General features: G+C 49.9%; 9 protein-coding genes across 9 annotated transcripts; 4 read left to right on the forward strand and 5 right to left on the reverse strand.

The window, feature by feature from the left end:
• Window positions 1-141: 141 nt before the first annotated feature.
• Window positions 142-1,912, reverse strand: CC77DRAFT_1029434 (amino acid permease; the record flags this gene model as incomplete). The annotated part of the gene is made up of 4 exons (XM_018526514.1): window positions 142-455; window positions 504-1,284; window positions 1,334-1,702; window positions 1,763-1,912. 4 exons carry the CDS (start codon window positions 1,910-1,912, stop codon window positions 142-144), a joined length of 1,614 nt encoding a protein of 537 aa, XP_018388916.1.
• Window positions 1,913-2,275: 363 nt separating this feature from the next.
• CC77DRAFT_1018307 (hypothetical protein) lies at window positions 2,276-2,951 on the forward strand. The gene is made up of 2 exons (XM_018524588.1): window positions 2,276-2,497; window positions 2,554-2,951. Exons 1-2 carry the CDS (start codon window positions 2,329-2,331, stop codon window positions 2,736-2,738), a joined length of 354 nt encoding a protein of 117 aa, XP_018388917.1. The 5' UTR covers window positions 2,276-2,328; the 3' UTR covers window positions 2,739-2,951.
• A 531-nt stretch (window positions 2,952-3,482) lies between these two features.
• On the reverse strand, window positions 3,483-6,344 carry CC77DRAFT_1038932 (Aldo/keto reductase; the record flags this gene model as incomplete). The annotated part of the gene is made up of 2 exons (XM_018527138.1): window positions 3,483-5,236; window positions 6,320-6,344. 2 exons carry the CDS (start codon window positions 6,342-6,344, stop codon window positions 3,594-3,596), a joined length of 1,668 nt encoding a protein of 555 aa, XP_018388918.1. The 3' UTR covers window positions 3,483-3,593.
• Window positions 6,345-6,380: 36 nt separating this feature from the next.
• Window positions 6,381-7,831, forward strand: CC77DRAFT_896361 (hypothetical protein; the record flags this gene model as incomplete). Its single annotated transcript, XM_018533532.1, has 3 exons — window positions 6,381-6,991; window positions 7,044-7,581; window positions 7,634-7,831. Coding segments are annotated over 3 exons (1,347 nt in total), but the record flags the coding sequence as incomplete, so codon positions are not given.
• Window positions 7,832-7,965: 134 nt separating this feature from the next.
• On the reverse strand, window positions 7,966-10,975 carry CC77DRAFT_722178 (glycoside hydrolase family 3 domain-containing protein). Its single transcript, XM_018532903.1, has one exon. The coding sequence runs from the start codon at window positions 10,828-10,830 to the stop codon at window positions 8,230-8,232; it is 2,601 nt and encodes an 866-aa protein (XP_018388920.1). The 5' UTR covers window positions 10,831-10,975; the 3' UTR covers window positions 7,966-8,229.
• A 1,183-nt stretch (window positions 10,976-12,158) lies between these two features.
• Window positions 12,159-12,697, forward strand: CC77DRAFT_1018312 (hypothetical protein). Its single transcript, XM_018524589.1, has 2 exons — window positions 12,159-12,434; window positions 12,635-12,697. Exon 1 carries the CDS (start codon window positions 12,192-12,194, stop codon window positions 12,411-12,413), a length of 222 nt encoding a protein of 73 aa, XP_018388921.1. The 5' UTR covers window positions 12,159-12,191; the 3' UTR covers window positions 12,414-12,434; window positions 12,635-12,697.
• A 705-nt stretch (window positions 12,698-13,402) lies between these two features.
• On the forward strand, window positions 13,403-14,781 carry CC77DRAFT_1048371 (epoxide hydrolase-like protein). The gene is made up of 3 exons (XM_018527528.1): window positions 13,403-14,077; window positions 14,131-14,311; window positions 14,386-14,781. Exons 1-3 carry the CDS (start codon window positions 13,462-13,464, stop codon window positions 14,729-14,731), a joined length of 1,143 nt encoding a protein of 380 aa, XP_018388922.1. The 5' UTR covers window positions 13,403-13,461; the 3' UTR covers window positions 14,732-14,781.
• A 192-nt stretch (window positions 14,782-14,973) lies between these two features.
• Window positions 14,974-16,205, reverse strand: CC77DRAFT_1018314 (hypothetical protein). The gene has a single exon (XM_018524590.1). It carries the CDS (start codon window positions 15,826-15,828, stop codon window positions 15,322-15,324), a length of 507 nt encoding a protein of 168 aa, XP_018388923.1. The 5' UTR covers window positions 15,829-16,205; the 3' UTR covers window positions 14,974-15,321.
• Window positions 16,206-16,851: 646 nt separating this feature from the next.
• Window positions 16,852-17,370, reverse strand: CC77DRAFT_1018315 (hypothetical protein). Its single transcript, XM_018524591.1, has one exon. It carries the CDS (start codon window positions 17,292-17,294, stop codon window positions 16,974-16,976), a length of 321 nt encoding a protein of 106 aa, XP_018388924.1. The 5' UTR covers window positions 17,295-17,370; the 3' UTR covers window positions 16,852-16,973.
• Window positions 17,371-17,512: the final 142 nt, after the last annotated feature.

The raw sequence follows: 17,512 nt of genomic DNA on the forward strand, positions 1-17,512 counted from the left end.
TGCGTCAAAAGGTCATCTGTCTCTCAAGAATTCGAGCTCGCTTTCGTAGAAATGCACGCTACACCATAATTGGATCGAGGCCGGGCACATCTGGTCAACGGAGACATCTTCATCGCAAATATTCGTTACATTCTCCGGAAACTAGACAATCCATTTCCTCCACCACGACAGATTTTGTTCCGCTGAGTTTAATATCTGCGCCTTCTCGTGATCAACATCAGCAATCTCAGAGAGATCAACGTCTTGTAGAGCGATGATTCCGGACCTCGCGTAGCAGAATCCAGCAACCCACAGGAAGATGAAGATAGCAATATCAATGTAATACGTGAGGAATGTGCCCACGCTCCATCGGCCCGGAAAGAAGACGCTGTAGCCCGAGAACAAGATGACAAGGACGAGCGCACCTCCGGTGACCCAGGCGAGATATGGCTGCATGGGGCTCTTGTACGCCAGACCTGAGAACATCAGCATTATTTCGGCAAAGGGGGCGACGGTCAACTTACGGTCTCGGCTGATACTTTGAGCTTTCAAGGCGTAGTAGAACCTCAGGTAAGTACCTTCGATGACAAGCCACCCGATAAGTCCAGCAATGGTTGTGATGTTGACGAACCATCCAAACACTATCGAAGAGTTGCTCCCCAGACTGAGATACACAAGAGGCATGAAGATGAGCGAAGCTCCAATCGCCAAGTATGGTGTTCCAAACCTGTTGGTGCGAAGCAAAACCTTCGGAGCTTGTCCGTCCTCTGCTAGTCCATACAGGGTACGTGATGCAAGGAAAACGCATGCAGAGCCACAGCTGAAGGCCGAAGTGCATACTATGGCGTTGATTATCGAGGGAAGGACGTTGATACCAGCGCGCTGGAATGCAATGACGAAAGGACTCTGCTGAGCGTCGCCCGTAGCGATGCCGAGATTCGGGTCGTTAAAAGGCACAAGCATGCCAACAATGAGGATACTGATGACGTAGAAGATGAGCACGCGCCAGAAAGTCATGCGTATCGCATTCGGGATGATGACTCTTGGGTTCTTCGTCTCAGCGCCAGCTATGGCAACCACCTGGATGTTGGCGTAGCTGTAGGCCGCTGAGATCAAGGAGCTCCAGAACCCAAGAAACTTGCCAGTATTACCCGGCACGATATATTCGTTGAAAGGTCCGGGATTCTTCCAGTATCGAAAGCCGATTCGGTCTCCACTAGGAGACCCTCCCAAATCTACTACAAGGCCAGCGATGATGAGACCGATGATGAGCAGAATTTTGAGAGCTGCAAAGAAGACCTCGCTCTGGGTTTTGTCAGACAGGAAGTCAAAAACGATGTACATCAAGACTCACCTCGCCATAGACCTTCACACCACAGAAGTTGATGGTCACGATGATGACGATAAAAACCGAGTACCAAATGGCAGGGTTGATGCTGTTGTCCCAGAAGTTGATCAAAGTTGCAGCGGCAGCGAGTTCGGCTGGCGCTGTAATTGCCATGGTATACCAGAAGTTCCATCCAGTGGCAATGCCGAGTGCTGGCTGCACAAATCTGGTGGCATGGCGAACGAAGCCTCCCGTGACGGGCATAAAAGCCGACATCTCTCCAGCGGAGAGGGCAACACCGCAAGCGATCAAACCCATGCATAGGTATCCTAATAGAGCACCGACTGGTCCTGCGGTAGCGATTGCTTGGCCCGATGCCAGGAACAATCCGGTACCCTATATCGTGTGCGTAAGTATAGGGCCAGGTGCGACGGATTTGGAGAAAAGTTGACTCACGATCATGCCAGCTATCGCAATCATGTTGATATGGCGACGCCCAAGGTCGCGTTTCACTTCATAATTCGTGCCCATGGCTCCATTCTCAATGTCCGAACTTGACGCACAGGTTTGGGCGAGTTGCGTAGCATCCTTCTTTGGAAAATCCATGATGTTAATCACAGCATGAAAGCATGCGATGTGGATTGAGCGTAGTGACCTCGACGCGCAATAACAAGTATGATCAGGTCTCCGCACTTAGTCGTATGTTCTTGATGTACAGAGGACCGGCCTTTAATCCGAGCAACGATGTTAGCAGAAGCACAATGCTTATCTCGCTTGTCAGCTCGGCATTCTACGCTTGACTCCGTGACTCCTAGTTACTGATAGCGGGGTCTTGCAATTTGATAGGGGCAGTGCGTCCGAAAACGGCGATAAGCTGGGGGTCTTGAGATGCCGGTGGTACTTGCCCTGCTAGAATGCCGGTGGCCCCACCCTACTCGAAGCGGGACAATAGAAGTCAAGAGAGCACGAGATGAGCATAGTATTCATTGCAAAATATCACCAGCTTCCCAAAGCCAACGAAGATGTCATCCGTCAAGGACGACTCGTTCCAATTGTACGACTTGCGGGTCGAGGTGGTTTGTCCACCAGGCGAGCGCATTTTGTGCGGAGCCAAAGAAGGAGATTTCTTTACTGTTCAAGGCGAGATGCTGCATCTTCCTGACGGCCAGGGCATAAGCTTCTACAGCCTAGGTGAGTTGTATACACAGATGCTGCGTACTTTCGTAACTGATGAGTTTGTGATTCAGCAGCAGTACTGCCTCTGCTAGCAGCCAAGCAGAGACCAACTCACGCACATGACTGGATGTCCACAGATGCATTGATTGCATGTCCGGATCCGAACTGCAAATCTCAGCTTAAGATCATACGAACCGGGTTGCGGACCTTCAGTCATGCGGATACCACGGTAGTTGGTCTTGAAGGAAACTCTTGAGTTTTGGATTACCGAGGAAGATCCCGAATTGATGTATGCATGGTGTAACAGTTTAAATTGCTTCATTCAGCACATTGCCTTATGCGGAAGTAGTCTCAGGAGCCTTGGTGGGGTTGGAGGTATGGCGGTAAGCACCTCAAGGGTGCTCGGGGCATGTGGTTGTATGCAGTCGTCACACTAGACACGATCATGGTGTCAATATATCCAACTTTTAACGCGTCGCAGCGTAGCTAAAGGCTTCAAGAAGTCTTGCAGGTGATCTCAACTATTGTCACCAGGATGGTTATCCTCCCCATCGTCATCATCATCTCAATCCTCATGCTAGGAGTATGTTGTGGCTGCAGCAGCCACGCTGCCCTCGAAAGCGCAGCGATGTCTGCACCTCGCTGCAACACCAAGACATGCGGTTGGAATGTTTGTAGTATCTCGGTAGTCTGAGTCGCAGTGATGGGAGCGGCGACGGGGCGACGACGACGGACGCTGGGGTAATGGCAGAGTAACGCGGCGCGCGTATGTTTGGCGGTGACGTCAGCTATGGCAGGGGAGGTAGGAGCTCTTGAGCGTCCGCCAGTTGCGCATTTTCCGGAACGCAGATCGAAGCGTCCTTATGGGAGATGATTCCGTCGTCGTGAGCATCTGAAAGTGGTCGTGTGGTGGAGTGCAGGCAGTGATCGCACAGGACTGGCACAAGAATAGGGAGCGAGCGCACGGGCGGATCTAACAAGGGCTTGGAAGACGCTGTTCCTACGGTCAACACCAAAGCACTTTGCTCTCATATTTTTGCCAGCTACACTAAGAACTTTCGAAGAACCAACATCCAAACGGACCAGCCGGTATACCTGGTTGACTGGTCCACTACCGATATTCACTACCGCAATCACCCATGACATTGAAAACCTCCTCCCTCCTACTTTCCTCAAGAATTTCTTCGATATGCTTCTGATCTTCGTCATCAAGTTTCCATCCATACGTCTTCAAATTCTCTTCTGTATGCTCACTGACACCCATCCGCGCGCCAATGATGACTGCACCCACGTATGGAAAGTCGAGAACCCATCTCGTAGCGACATTCGAGATGGAGACATTATGCTTGGTCGCTATAGCCTTCAGAGTCTGTAGCAAGGTCTGGAACAGATCCCAATCGCCCCATGTCTGGATCATCTCAAAGTACTTTCTTTGCGAGGGAGTCGTATCTGGACCAAACAGCTGTGGCTCAGGTTTACCAAGCCACTTCTCAGCAAGGAAGCCTCCACAAAGGGTACCATATGTGAGGAGTTTCACATCGTGCCGCGCGCAGACCTCGCCCATTCTGAATCGTGGTCGTGCATCGATAAGAGAGAATTGCACCTGATTGGTGACAACATCGATGTCGTTGTCTATCACTTCTTGAAGCCGTGCTGTGTCGAAGTTGCATAATCCCAGATGTTCAACTCGTTCGTCCTGCTGTAAAAGTCGCAGTGCTTCAATATACTGGTTGTCGTTGTAGTCTTGCCAGTGAAATTGCAAAAGGTCGACCTTGTCGGCACTCATGCGCTGACAACGCTCAGTGACATTTGCACTGATCACCGCAGGTGTAACGGTGATCTTGTGAAACACGCAGTACTTTGTGGCACCAAAGACGGCATCAGGTTTGGGCAGCGAGGATCTCAGCCGACCAAAGATGACTTCAGCATCGCCGTAATGATCAGCCATGTCGAACGCAGTGAAGCCGCCTTCAATGTATTCGACGAATTGCTTGAACATTTGTGTCTGAGATGCAGTACCCCAAGATGGACTCGACAACTGCCAGAGACCTGCAAACAGTTTAGGAAGCTCAATACCCTTTACTTTGAAAGTCTCCAAGGATTTGGATGTCTTCCGTGGATGGATTCGGTCTTGATGAGAACCATTTTGACAAGCCAGTGTCGGTATACCACTTTCACGGCCGAGCATCGTTGCAAGGACTGCTGTGCTTCGGTCAAAAGGGAAGTCCTGTGCAGAAGCAAGCCATCTTTGACGACATCGAAGTAACGAATCGAAGAGGGAGTTCATTACATGCTTCTCGTCGTCGTTAAGGTCCCTACTGCCACTATCGGATAACAGGCGTTTTTGGATCGCAGTTAATGCCTGCACTATATCGCCGTCTACGGAAGCTAGACATCGGTCAAGCTCAGTCGACCGGTGCACGTCGTGTCCATCATTCAGGCTGGAGGATTCTTCTACAATATTGTTAAGTATTGGAAAGCTGTCGAGGACCAGTCCACACCCTATGGCGGAACGTAGGCGCTGCTGGGCGCATGTGAAGTTCGATGTTGATACAACCCCCTCGGCTGTCGATTGAAACAGCTGACCAACAGGCTGACTGGCGGTGTTCCTGAGATAAATTCGCGTTTGCTCCTCGAGAATACTTGTGACTGATGGCTCCGTTGTCAAGATGACTCTGATAACGCTTCGAAGTGCGTCTGCCGGAAGGTTTGCTATGATGGTGTCCGTCATCATGTTGACGTGCGCCGTCTTGGCTTTGGAGCGTGGTATGACGGCCATGTTATCCGATGCGTAGTTTTCGGATTCGTGTAGAATTGATGCCGACTTGCTTGACTGCTCTACCCCTCCGTGCAGCAATGAGGACTATTGAGGCAGAGCGCACGTGCCAACCACCGGCGTCTCAATCTACAGTAGAACACCGGCGATATGCGCGAGTGATAATGAAGTGGGCCGAGATCGCAGCAACTTTACCGAAGAAAGTTGGCGTATTCGTCTGGAGATTGTGCTGAATCGCGTCGGTAAGAGTGGTGCGGGGCCAACGTTTCCGAGAGGTTCATATTACTGTAAGAGCTTCACGCCAGGCTCGCTGCCGACGGTTGGGAGACGCGTTCGCGTAATGGCGGCATGAAGCACCCATGACTAGAGGGAAACGACTGAGGTGGAGAATGCGATGAATGCTTGGTTGCTGCGGAATGCTGCAAGTGTCATCGTAGCGAAGGAACGCGTGCCGATGTGGTTAGCGTAGAAAGATAACACAGATAAGACATCTTACCCGTTCGGCAATATACTACACAGATGCTCCTACAGTGTCTGTCTCAGCTCGAGCTGACCTCAATGTCCGACACAGAAATTCAGCATGACGGAGGCTGATGAGGCACCTGGTACACAACCTTCGAAAGCTGTGTGAGCCAGCTCCAGATCGATTTTGCAGTTGTGCGTTTACTGATCTGTTTGTTTGAAGACCACATGCTTGCCTACAATGTCGCAAAGTCAAGATGAAGTGCCACAAGATGGCGCAAGACACGCGGTGCGTTAGGTGTACGCGCAAATCGTTGCAATGTGACTTCCTTGGACATCGGCGGGGCCGAAAGCACGGCTTCAAGTTAGTAAAGCATGCTTATTCCAATCCGCAACACAACTAATATGCGTTGTAGATTACAAAAACCAAGCTCAAGAGGTCAAGAGAACGTTGCGACGACATCAGGGAACGGTGAAGGTGTTACGAGGCCTGCAGCAACATCATCCAGGTGGTCTTTGCCTCAACATGCCAACCATGGTGTTATCGAGGCAGGTGACGCGGATGCATCCATAGATACGCATGCCGCTCAAAGGTCAACTTCCAGATTGGGTTCCCGTCCCCATTCAACACAACGTTCAGGTCATGATTTCTGGACGGAGAACAGAGGTTTTCGACTTTCTGACATTCTCAACCGGCAGATTACAAGAGGAGACTTCTCTTTGCAAAACGTGCTAAGTACTGAACACGGAAATGCGCCGGAAGAATGTAACCAGAATATATCGGAAAATGATCCAGTTAACAAAGGCCTGGTCAACCTCCATTTCGCTACCGAGCTGTTCGGTGGATTCATGAAGCACCTAAATCCTTTCATCAGCCAACTGGATCCTTCCCTACATACCTTCGGGTATGTCAGGGAGGCATCTTGTTTCCTCTTCACCGCTGTTCTGGCGGCAGCCGCAAAACTACTGCACCCTGCACTACAGAAGCCTTTACTCTCCCATGCTGAAGAGCTTTTCTTGGAGAGCTTTCGTTGTGGTTTGAAGTCGCCAGAGACAGTACAGGCAATACTCATCCTGACATATTGGAAAGAGCCACGCGACAATCGTGTATGGCTGTCTGTAGGCCATGCTATCAGAATGGCCATCGAGCTTGGTTGGCATAATCTTGGGAGTGATGCAATGAAACCCCCAGAAAACGCGTCTGACCGCCAAGCGATGCAATTCAGGAACATCGAGAGAACCTGGCTAGTCTTGTTCGTGTATGACCGAAGGTAGGAAACGTAAGATTGTCAATCTCATGAAAGAATACTGATCGACGCACAGCATCAGCTTGCAGACCGGCAAACCTTGGATGATCGAGAGAAGCAGCTATCTAGAGTCAGTAAGCAATTGGCATCTACACCCTCTCGAAGTGGCCAACGACAGGCTACTTTGCGCATTCGTATCCCTACGCCTCATCACTTCCACCCATTTTGAGATGATGACGACCCAATATGCACAACATCAACGCCAGGACCCCTCGCAGTTCCGATCACTGCTGCGCGTGCTCGATCGAAAAATAATCAACTGGCAAAGGAGATGGACGGAAACAGTATCCGAGCGGGGCGAGGATTGTCATGCCTTTTTGGTACCGTTCTACGGCAGCTACGCACGGCTGCTCTTATTCACTTCCTCACTGCGCGCATCGATTAGGCTGAAGGATATCGAGACGTCAATTGATACGGAAGCGATTTGGAACAGCTACTCCAGCGCTGTCGATATGCTCAAACTTGTATCTGATCCCTCTTCATCACAGCTCGTATACTTTGCGCAAGACTCTGTACATGTCATGATCGCTTACGCGACAGTTTTTCTCATCAAGGTATCTAACTATCGTCGACGCTCGCAAGCTGATACACTGACCCCTGATGTAGCTCTTGCTCTCAGCGCCGTCATACATCCGAATCGAGATGGAAATGCCAGCTTTGGACGGTATACGTAACACAGCGGAAGTCTTCGACAAGCTTCAAGCACCAGCAGGTACAAGCTGCGCCTTGCAAGCAGCATTCTTGCACAATGTTTTGATTCAACACGAAGCAATGAGAGAGCAGCGTTCATCCTCGCGTTCGCACATCCCCGCCGCACCCGCCGCGTACACCGCACCTACCGCGAACGTGGACACTGCAGCCCACGAACCCACGCTGCCTCATGCACAAACTACGCAAAGACATGAAGTTGATACAATGTACGATGATCAGGATGCGCATCATTATGCATCGGAAGATGCATCAACTTTCGATATGAATTTTGTGGACGACGAAGCCTGGGCGTTCATGTTCGCTAACGCTGGCTTCAACATTGGCCAGGGCGCATTCATGTCACCGACTTGAATGTCAGCGTTGACTACTACCAAGTTTGAAAGCATAAATGGTATCGGTCACAAGACTTTTCACGTTCATCGCTGACGATGTCATACACATAAGGGTTCCTAATACAGTTATACGTCTAAGTACCATCAATTAGAGTGCATCTAAAGAATCATCTTCCCCTCTACCTTGATGTCGCTTGCTGAGAATCCGACAAGAAAGCTATACTCGCCATGTACAAACTCCCAGCCATCCTTCTGCTCCGACCAGATCTTCAAATCATCCTTAAGCACTTGCAGCGGCACCTCTGTACTTTGGCCTACCTCGAGGTAGACTTTGGCAAATCCTTTGAGCAGCTTGGGGGGCTCCCTGGCTGCCTCTGGATACGAAACGTAAAGTTGAACGACTTCCGATGCAGCGACCGCTCCAGTGTTTGTCAACGTTGTGGAACAAATGACAAATTCGGAGCTAGATGTCACCGTAGAGTTTGCTAGGTGCATTGCGAGACCTTCCAACTCGAACGTCGAGTATGTGAGTCCATGGCCGAATGAGAACAGCGGATCGATTTTGTGCTCGTCGAACCACCTGTACCCAACGTTCAGACCTTCTTCATAGGGTACATTCAGGTCTGAAGTGATCTTTATGGCGTCGTCTAGTGTTTTGGGGAACGTCACAGGCAATTTTCCGCTTGGACTGACATCGCCGAACAACAATCTTTCAAGCGCCAAGCCGATTTGCTGGCCTCCGTACCAAGACTGCATCACCGCATCCACCTCGTCGATCCAGGGCATGAGTATGGCCGAATTGGTGTTGAGGATAACCACAGTCTTCTTTGAGCGTTTGGCGATTCGAGATATCACAGCGTCCTGGTCGCCAGGGAGAGAGAGGCCAATGTTGCTGTCAACGCCCTCGGAGTGTCTGTCAGACGCAAAGACGATGCTCAGATCAGCTTTCTCCGCCAGCGACATCGCTTCTTGGTCCCTTGCTTTATTGCCCACATCAACTCCTAGTGTGACACCATACGCGCCGGTGGACAGTGAGTAGCCCATGGAATAGTTCAGAGACAGAGAAACTTCCTCGCCTGCTGTCAGATTTGCGATGCCTTGGATGGTATTTCCAAAGTTTGCTTTGGACATGTTGGCGATGACCTGCCCATCGATGTAAAGTACAGCATCTCCTTGGCCGGTGAGCGAGAAATGGTACATTCCGCTAGTGTTGGCTTTGAAAGTGCCTTCATAGACACAAGAAAACACTTGCGGCCACGACACCCAAAGCTCTTTGGGAAATGAGGCTGAGGTGATGTTGGGGACGAAATCGATTTGGTTAATAGGCCCAGAAAAGTCGGTAGTGGTGTAGTATGTTACATTGAGACCGTCGTCGACAAACATGCTGGAAGGTACCGTCGGGAATTCACCGGTGCCAGGATAGGCCTCCGCATAAGTGACTGTCATGTTGCCTTCTTTGCTAGCTCGTTGTTTCAAGGCACCCAAAGGTGATTGCACCACCATTGTCGTGTCGATCACGAAGCCTCCATGGTTTTCCGTGACCTGGCTTTGGTTGGTCCCGTCCACGCCATATACGGCAACATGCGTGTATTTCTGTGGCGAAAGAGGTAGCGTTTGATCATCATTCTTCAGGAGAACAGATCCGTCCTCGGCCATCTTTTGAGCCAGATCAATATGGGCTTGTGTTCTTGCCACAGATTCTGCGTTTCCGGTGACTGGGTTGTCGACCATTCCAAGCTTGAACATATATCGCCATGTTCTTGCGACCATATCATCGATGCGTGAGGCTGGTATAGTTCCGTTGTTGACAGCCTCGACCAAGAGGTCTCCATAGTAGGCTGGAAATCCGTATGAAGTCTCCAGGGAACCTCCAGGCATGCTAATATCTAAACCGGCCATGACGGCACCAACAGTGCTTCTTGTGGAGAAATACCAATCGGCAACAACGAAACCCTGGAACCCCCATTCTTGCCTCAACGTAGTGTTTAGAAGCCAGTCGTTCTCGCAAGCGAAGAAACCGTTCAGCATGTTATAAGAGCACATAACAGAAGCGGCGTCAGCTTCTTGGACAGATGCCTTGAAAGCGGGTAGGTAAAGCTCGTGAAGCACTCGCTTGTCGATGTGAACGTCAACGGTATCCCAAGTGGGGCCTACTCCGAAGCGATTCGTGTCCTGATTGTATCCAGCAAGATGCTTTGGACAGGCTAGAGCGCCTTGATTTTGAACGCCCATAACACCAGCAACGGCCATCCGAGAAGTCAGCCATGGGTCCTCCGAAAAAGTCTCGGCTGCGCGGGCCCATAGCGGCGAACGCAGGATGTTGATGGTTGGTGACAAAACGACATTGCGACCTTTTGCCATGTGCTCCTGGGCTAGTGCTTGGCCGTAGGCGTATTCGAGAGATGTATTCCACGAAGCGGCAGCGGCGATCGGGGCAGGGAAGGCGGTAACGTTGTTCAAGTTGTTTCCGACGCCAGCTGGGCCATCGCCCATGCAGATGGACGGTACTCCTAACGTCTCGTTGCCGGAGATGTGCCCTATGCACGGATTGACACCAGTTCCGTTTTCATCGAGCTCGGTATCGCCTTGTACCATGGCATATTTCTGGGTGCTGTTCAACTGATCCAAGAATAGCTGCAGTCGTTGCTCGTTTGGCACAGTTGGATCCAGCCATGGTCGATACGCTAGGGTCTGTGATGATGCATGTACCCGCGTCAAGGTATAAAGCAAGCCTGTCCAAACCGTGGTGGAGACATACATCTTGCCGAAAGACAATCGTGATTCGAAGATGACCTCGAGAGGAATACTTGGAGATTATCGGACTTGTATCATCACTCGGGTAATATACCCAGGTATGAACAGCTACGAGTCAAATGCGCGGAGTGATTACTCTGGCCACTCCACACTCCGCAGTTTGTCCACAAGATGTGGTAGAAGGCCGGTAAAAAGCCAAGATACCGGCATCGAGACCGTTAAGCCAAACAGATGCCGATTTGCTGATAAGGTTGACCAGTAACATTTCTAAAGCACTATTCTATATCTGGAGAGGATCAGACAATCCGAATCGGCCTTTTGCTATCGCCTAACGGCTGGTATGTAGGCCTGGAATCAGCGTGGTTGGTGGAACACCGGCGGTGAAGATTGAATGCCGGCGTCCTCAGGCTCGTCGACGACATCTTGATGCAGCCAGTTCCATATACGACAGCATACGTCTCACATAGTCCTCTTGTACTCGGGCGTAAGCGTTCCCTCGCTTCACGTCGTAGCTCAGCATACAGCCGTTCATGACTCTCTCTATTGAGTGGTGCGTCATACGCCGAAGTTGCCATGTGTTGTTATCGGCCGGTGCTGCTCGGTAGATTCGTGGATGCTGTTATTTGGCTGACCGACCGCGAGTACTGTGCTATCTGGTCTGGAGCTCGATGAACATGTCGCGTCTATGGTGTCGGAATGCAGGCATTGGACATCGCTAGCACTCTTTCATAGAACGGAAATAGTTGAAGACAGAAGGCATTGCGGGGAAGCTGGGGTGCCATGTGGGAGCTGCATGCGCCGTAGGGACGGCCACTCAATACGCCGACATCCGACGCTGGGGGTGTCCCAGATGCCGGGCAACTCCAACTCTCGCGTCCGCCACGATCGCAAACCGAATAAGCCTCACCCTAGCCAAGAGGGGAAAACATGCATCATGATCCTCTATCTCCCTTGCATCTCTCGTTCATGATCTTCTCAATCGCTGTCCACCTCGACCACCGGCCGCAAGGCATTCAGTGGTTACCGCTTACTACTGTCCATTAAAGACCATAGTCCGTACCACTCGTGCTGACTGTTGCGATTACGACTGCGGTACCAAGCAACTTGCCGTTGCTCAGGGACACGACTATGTCAGATAAAAATTCATAACAACCAACTACAGAAAACGTCATCACAAGCCTCTGCCGCTGTCCTCAACCAGAACCACGCCGACAAGGGCCACCAACACTCGAGCGCGAAAACGGCAAGAAGTCGCTACCATACGCATCACATGAAGCCTCCCGCCTTCTATTATCGCATGACGATCCTCTGCGTACACTATAGTCAGAGCTGTGGAGGAAGGCCCAGCTTTGCGAAAGCATTTGCACATGCTGGATAGGCGGCGAGACATCTGCACCAGCGGGAAGTCGCTTCGCAGCACATACTTGTACGCGCTACCATCGCAACCGCCCGCCATGCACACGCTTGCTCATACCCGATTGCGCCAGAGCGATCAGCAGCCACCCAGAAAGCGAACACAAACGGCCTATCACGAGCAGAGTCGGCGCAGCTCGCAACTCCAGGAGCGTGGGCTGTACGATGCACGATGATGCACTCGTAGTACAAACTAGGTAAGCTATCAGGTCGAAGCAATGGCAAGACTTCCCATCTCAGTCTTCTTGATCGAATTGCCGTTATGGAAGAACTGCGCAGGACTACCCTTCGTTTGTCGAGGCGCTTTGCATGGACTTCAACAAGAGCGGGGTGGTTGGCTATATGAAGGTCAACATCAGCCACGTAGTGTTATAATGCGCTACTCACGACTGCGCAGGAGAAGAACGTCAATGTCCTAGAGAATGTGCACATCGAGCTTCTTCGTTAGGCTACAGACGATGTGTACGAACTCGGTGCGCACAAACACCTACTCTTGCGCTTCCAGTCATCATACCCTGCCGTCATCTACCTTACTTTCCAATAAAGCCCCAAGACCCGTTGTCTCTTCACCGAGAGACGCACTTTATCTTGGTGATATCTAGACTCGTTGCGCTGTGCAAGATTAGCATAGATCTTTTCATGTGAAAAGAGTGCGAACGAGACATAAGGTAAGAAGAGAAGATCTGGGGATTTGCTCGAGTTTGGAGGAAACAGCTGCGGCTAAGACTTACATTGTGCACTAGGAGAGTATGGATGTACGTTGCTCGTTTCTGCGAGACAGTGAGATCCACAAATACGCACTAACGCTTATGAACTGCAACACTTCTCTTTCTTCGGCATTACCTCATCGAATGAAATATGTCCGGTTTTGTAAGGACATGTTTCAAAAGCCGGAGAAGCTCCTGTTGCTTTGCTGTTCTGATATCCCTGGTTTTTCCAGACGCAATATCCTTTTGTGATACATGACTATGCCACTTTGAGTAGTCAAGATCGCCAAGCCATGCCAGTCACAAAAGGTATATACCATCAGTAATTCATCTATTGTATCGTACCTACCCAATACCGGCTGCTCCTTTACCTCGACTGCCATGCAGTGATTAGTGTTCAGCGAGCCGGATCGTTCCGCTTTGTTCCAAGTGCTCGCGAGTCGGCTATAAAACCATCCAGTACATCTCCCATCTGAGTTTACTCTATCATTGCCCATCCCGATATTCTCATTGTACAATGTCGTACTCTCCTCCTAGCTCTGCGAAACCTTTCACGCTCCACATCCCCGGTCAAGACATCTCCGAATGGCGTCAACTCCTGGAGCTGTCAAAGCTCGGTCCGACCACATACGAGAACCAACAATCCGAGAAGAATTACGGTGTTACGCAGAAATGGATATCTGAGGCTAGAGACTACTGGCTGAATAAATATGACTGGCGTGCACAAGAAAAGCATATCAACTCTTTTGACAACTTCCTGATGCAAATCGACGGAATCGATCTTCACTTCATTGGCCATTTCTCAGGCAAGAAAGACGCAATTCCGATTGTGTTCATGCACGGCTGGCCCGGAAGCTTCATCGAGTTCCTGCCGCTACTAGGCTTGATCAGAGACAAATGGACCAAGAACGACTTACCTTACCACATCATCGTTCCGTCTCTGCCGGGCTATACACTCAGTGCAAGAGGTCTGCCGATTGATAGAAATTGGACCGCGCAAGACAGCGCCGATATCATTCACAAACTCATGACTAATCTTGGATTCGAGAAGTACATCGCTCAAGGCGGAGATGTCGGTAGTATGTTAGGGAGAATTCTAGCGCAGAGCAACGATGCTTGTGTTGGCGTCCATCGTACGTACTCTCGAGTCTTCGTGTTCGACAGCCGTCACAACTAATCGTCAAAGTGAACATGATGCCTGGCTTAGACCTCAGCGACACCAGCAAGCTCGATCCATCCGAAAAGAAAGCCATTGGTCGCGCACTAGACTGGCTCGACTCCGGCAACGCGTATGCTCTCGAACACAGTCATCGACCGAGCACAATCGGGTTCGTCCTGTCGTCTAACCCGCTTGCACTACTAGCATGGTAAATACACCCCGTCATAATTCTCGACCCGTATAATTCATCCATGTATCATCAGAAATGATAACGCTACACAGGATTGGCGAAAAGATGCTCGAATGGACCGATGTCGACCCCACCATCGACACCATCCTCACCAATGTCTCACTCTACTGGTTCACAGGCAGCCTTCCGACGTCGCTCTACATATACCGTCAACTGTTTGGCCCAAAGCGCCTGCGTTACCAGCACACTTCTACGCCAATTGGAGTTTCGATATTCCCTTACGAGCTGCTTCCGGGGATCAAGAGTTTGATCGAAAAAGAGTGCAATGTGGTATTCTATAAGGTGCACGACCGAGGCGGCCATTTCGCGGCGCTAGAACAGCCAGAGCTTCTTTGGGAGGATGTCCAAGCATTCGTTAAGAAGGTTTGGAAAGTATGAATGTAAGCAACAGCCGATAGAAGTGTAAGGTCTTATGTACAAGTGTAGACTTGTGTGTGTGTGTGTGTGTGTGTGTGTGTGTGTGTGTGTGTGTGTGTGTGTGTGTGTGTGTGTGTGTGTCAAGATGTTCTAACGCCATATTACACGGGGTTAGGCTATACTTCTCTAATCTCGGTCCGTACTAAGGTGCATAGACTGCTAGAGTATCAAAAGTTAACTATTAGCAGTTTAAATAAACCATTAGCTAGAGTATAGAGGTTTAGCTTAAGCGTTGTTTAGATGCGTATAGTCGCAAGCCGTGCGCTTGCGCACGTGACTAAGATATCATCGAGGATTTGCCTACTAGGCTCCAGCCCATCACAAGGACAAGCACACCGCCATTCCCTTGCACCGAGGCTCGAGCGAGATTCAGCTGACGTGTTGGTCTTATAAGTATACAGCGTCTTGCGACTTCTAAGCTTCGCATTTGTCAACCAAAAGCCGAATGGTCCACATAGTGTTATTGGCGAGAGCCAATTCCTGCTATAAACGATATGCTCCCATGACTATGTTGAAAGAATGTGTGATCATATGAAGAGAAGCCAATGTCGCTACACCAAGTATTCCATGGCGATGCCGAGCCTGCTGTGCCACTTCTCCGGATCAGCATCAATTGGTATCATATCCGCAGCCTTGTTTGCAATACAAGCTTCGGCTAACGTCACCCTTCCATTGTCCACAAACCCAAACTTTTCATACATGTTAACAACGCCGGTGTTGTGACAATGTACGATCAGTCTTATGCGCGTGTGCACTTTATGTCCACATGCTTTTTCCATCTTGGTAGACGTGAGTTTTCCGAAATGGATTGCCGTCTCGGTAAGTCGTTTCGCAATACCGCAACCACGATACCCAGGTAGAGTAAATAGGCCGGTGAGTTGCCAGCGCGTCTCAGAGCCTTCGGGACCTGGTGCCGGTTGGCCGGACTCGGGGAAGATGTAGTTGTCCCGTGGGACTGGGCCAATTATGGTGAACATCCCTGCCCAGTCACCGTCTAGCAGCATCTTCAACTGGCTTGCTCTATCTTCCGATGCTTGCTTTGCTGTGTCCGTCGACATTGCGACGCAGATCAAAATCGATGTGCCCGGTTCGGTGATTCTCTCAACCCATGTTGATTGTGGGAGCTGTGACTCAATGTCCAACTCAGATGAGAACGCTTTAGGGTCCGTCTTAAGCGCATGGATCTTGAATTCGCGGAACTTCAAAGCTAGTCGTGCGAGTTGCTCGCTTCCAGAGCTCTTAGGTATGGATGTTGTTACGTAAACGAGGTCTTGATTGGTCGTCATAGTCGAATATATGTCCAGATTCTAGTTGTTTGAGCAGGTCCGTACTTGGCGAAGAGATATTTATACCATCGATTTTTACAACTCATAAAGATAGTGAGTTTTGGAATATGCTCCAGATGCACGCCGTTATCAGGTATCAGACATCGCATGTTGAGTTGCGATGACTCAGTCGGATTTTTACCAATGCACAATGCATGACGCTAACTCTTATCTAGCTATCACCGAGGCACGATTACTGATCTACCTCGATACAACTACCCGTGCCCGCGTGTGCGATGCGCGCATCCACGCAATGTGCAAACAATGTTAATGTCACCTTACTTCACTGCCTTATCAAGCGTCCTGTAGTGGTGTACCAAAAGGTTTTTTTTATAGATTAAAATACTATTTGCGCATTATTACCTTAGTGCAACAACCTGTTACAGGTAACGCGAAGGATTCCTTCCTTGACGAGGGGTGGTGAGGTTGAAGATCAACCACGGCCTCGTTAAAAGACTGTAATCACCGCGGGGTGCAGAGGATTACGTGACCTAATTATTATAGCCTAACTCTGTCCCGTCAGCCATACGAGGTGAGTATAGCGATCACGTGCACTTATCTTCCCTGCCTGTCGACCCCGTAACATACTTACGACAGCCTTCATATAACTTAATTCTAGAGTAATAGAGACCGTAACCACAATCGATGTGTATAGTGCGCGTTTAACATCTTCATGTGCGAACTACGGAATCATAGGAACGAGTTCTCCGAAGAGATAGAAGTCCTGTGCTAAGGGCAAGATCTAGAATCTCAAAGCCCCTATTCATAAAACCTTCAACGATTAGCCAAACGGATTCGCGTTCCGGCCTATGTCCAGCCATAAGCTCAAACATCTCTCTCTCCTCAGCTTGTAGAGACATAATCAAGTCCCTCCATTCTCAGATTTCTTCGAAGCAATAGTATTTGTTTTCCGTGCCTGGGGCCAGAAACATCCCAAGACCCATTGAGATGGACCCCGCGAAAAGCTCAGCAAGGCTGCCAAGAATGACAAGATGAAGAGATTTAACGATAAACAGTCTGACAGTGAGTGAGAACAGGACAGTAAGGCTGTCAGCGAATCCGATTATAATAACTGGAATGACGTCGCTATGATTGCAATGGCTTTCTTGGTGTGGGGTTGTTCGACTTTCGAAGAGCTCAGCAATGTTGTGATCTCTACGCCTGGGTCTGACTTTTGAACCTGCAGATTCGGCAGCCATGTTGTTGTTTTCTGTCATCGATATGCTATAAATTGCAAAAGGATAGAGCAGTAGTTGAAAAAGAAGAGAGAAAATCTATCAAGACTTAAGGAGAGTAGAAAGCCCTTAGTAGGGAGGGGAGGGATATTTATAGTTAGACAGGGTCTGGCGAAAACGCATATCTCTTGTTACCAGCGATTTAATGGTATCAAGGCTGTCAGCTCACCACCAGTAGGGTC

This window comes from Alternaria alternata, assembly GCF_001642055.1.
Source record: "Alternaria alternata strain SRC1lrK2f unplaced genomic scaffold CC77scaffold_5, whole genome shotgun sequence".
In the NCBI taxonomy this organism is placed as follows: Eukaryota; Fungi; Ascomycota; class Dothideomycetes; order Pleosporales; family Pleosporaceae; genus Alternaria; species Alternaria alternata.

Bases quoted from the DNA above. Each gene is read 5' to 3' on its own strand.
- CC77DRAFT_1018307 (XM_018524588.1), top strand. From the start codon at position 2,329: ATGTCATCCGTCAAGGACGACTCGTTCCAATTGTACGACTTGCGGGTC. The intron at 2,498-2,553 runs GTGAGTTGTATA...TTTGTGATTCAG, and splicing joins CATAAGCTTCTACAGCCTAG to CAGCAGTACTGCCTCTGCTA.
- CC77DRAFT_722178 (XM_018532903.1), bottom strand. From the start codon at position 10,830: ATGTATGTCTCCACCACGGTTTGGACAGGCTTGCTTTATACCTTGACG.
- CC77DRAFT_1018312 (XM_018524589.1), top strand. From the start codon at position 12,192: ATGCTGGATAGGCGGCGAGACATCTGCACCAGCGGGAAGTCGCTTCGC.
- CC77DRAFT_1048371 (XM_018527528.1), top strand. From the start codon at position 13,462: ATGTCGTACTCTCCTCCTAGCTCTGCGAAACCTTTCACGCTCCACATC. The intron at 14,078-14,130 runs GTACGTACTCTC...TAATCGTCAAAG, and splicing joins TGCTTGTGTTGGCGTCCATC to TGAACATGATGCCTGGCTTA. The intron at 14,312-14,385 runs GTAAATACACCC...AACGCTACACAG, and splicing joins CCGCTTGCACTACTAGCATG to GATTGGCGAAAAGATGCTCG.
- CC77DRAFT_1018314 (XM_018524590.1), bottom strand. From the start codon at position 15,828: ATGTCGACGGACACAGCAAAGCAAGCATCGGAAGATAGAGCAAGCCAG.
- CC77DRAFT_1018315 (XM_018524591.1), bottom strand. From the start codon at position 17,294: ATGGCTGCCGAATCTGCAGGTTCAAAAGTCAGACCCAGGCGTAGAGAT.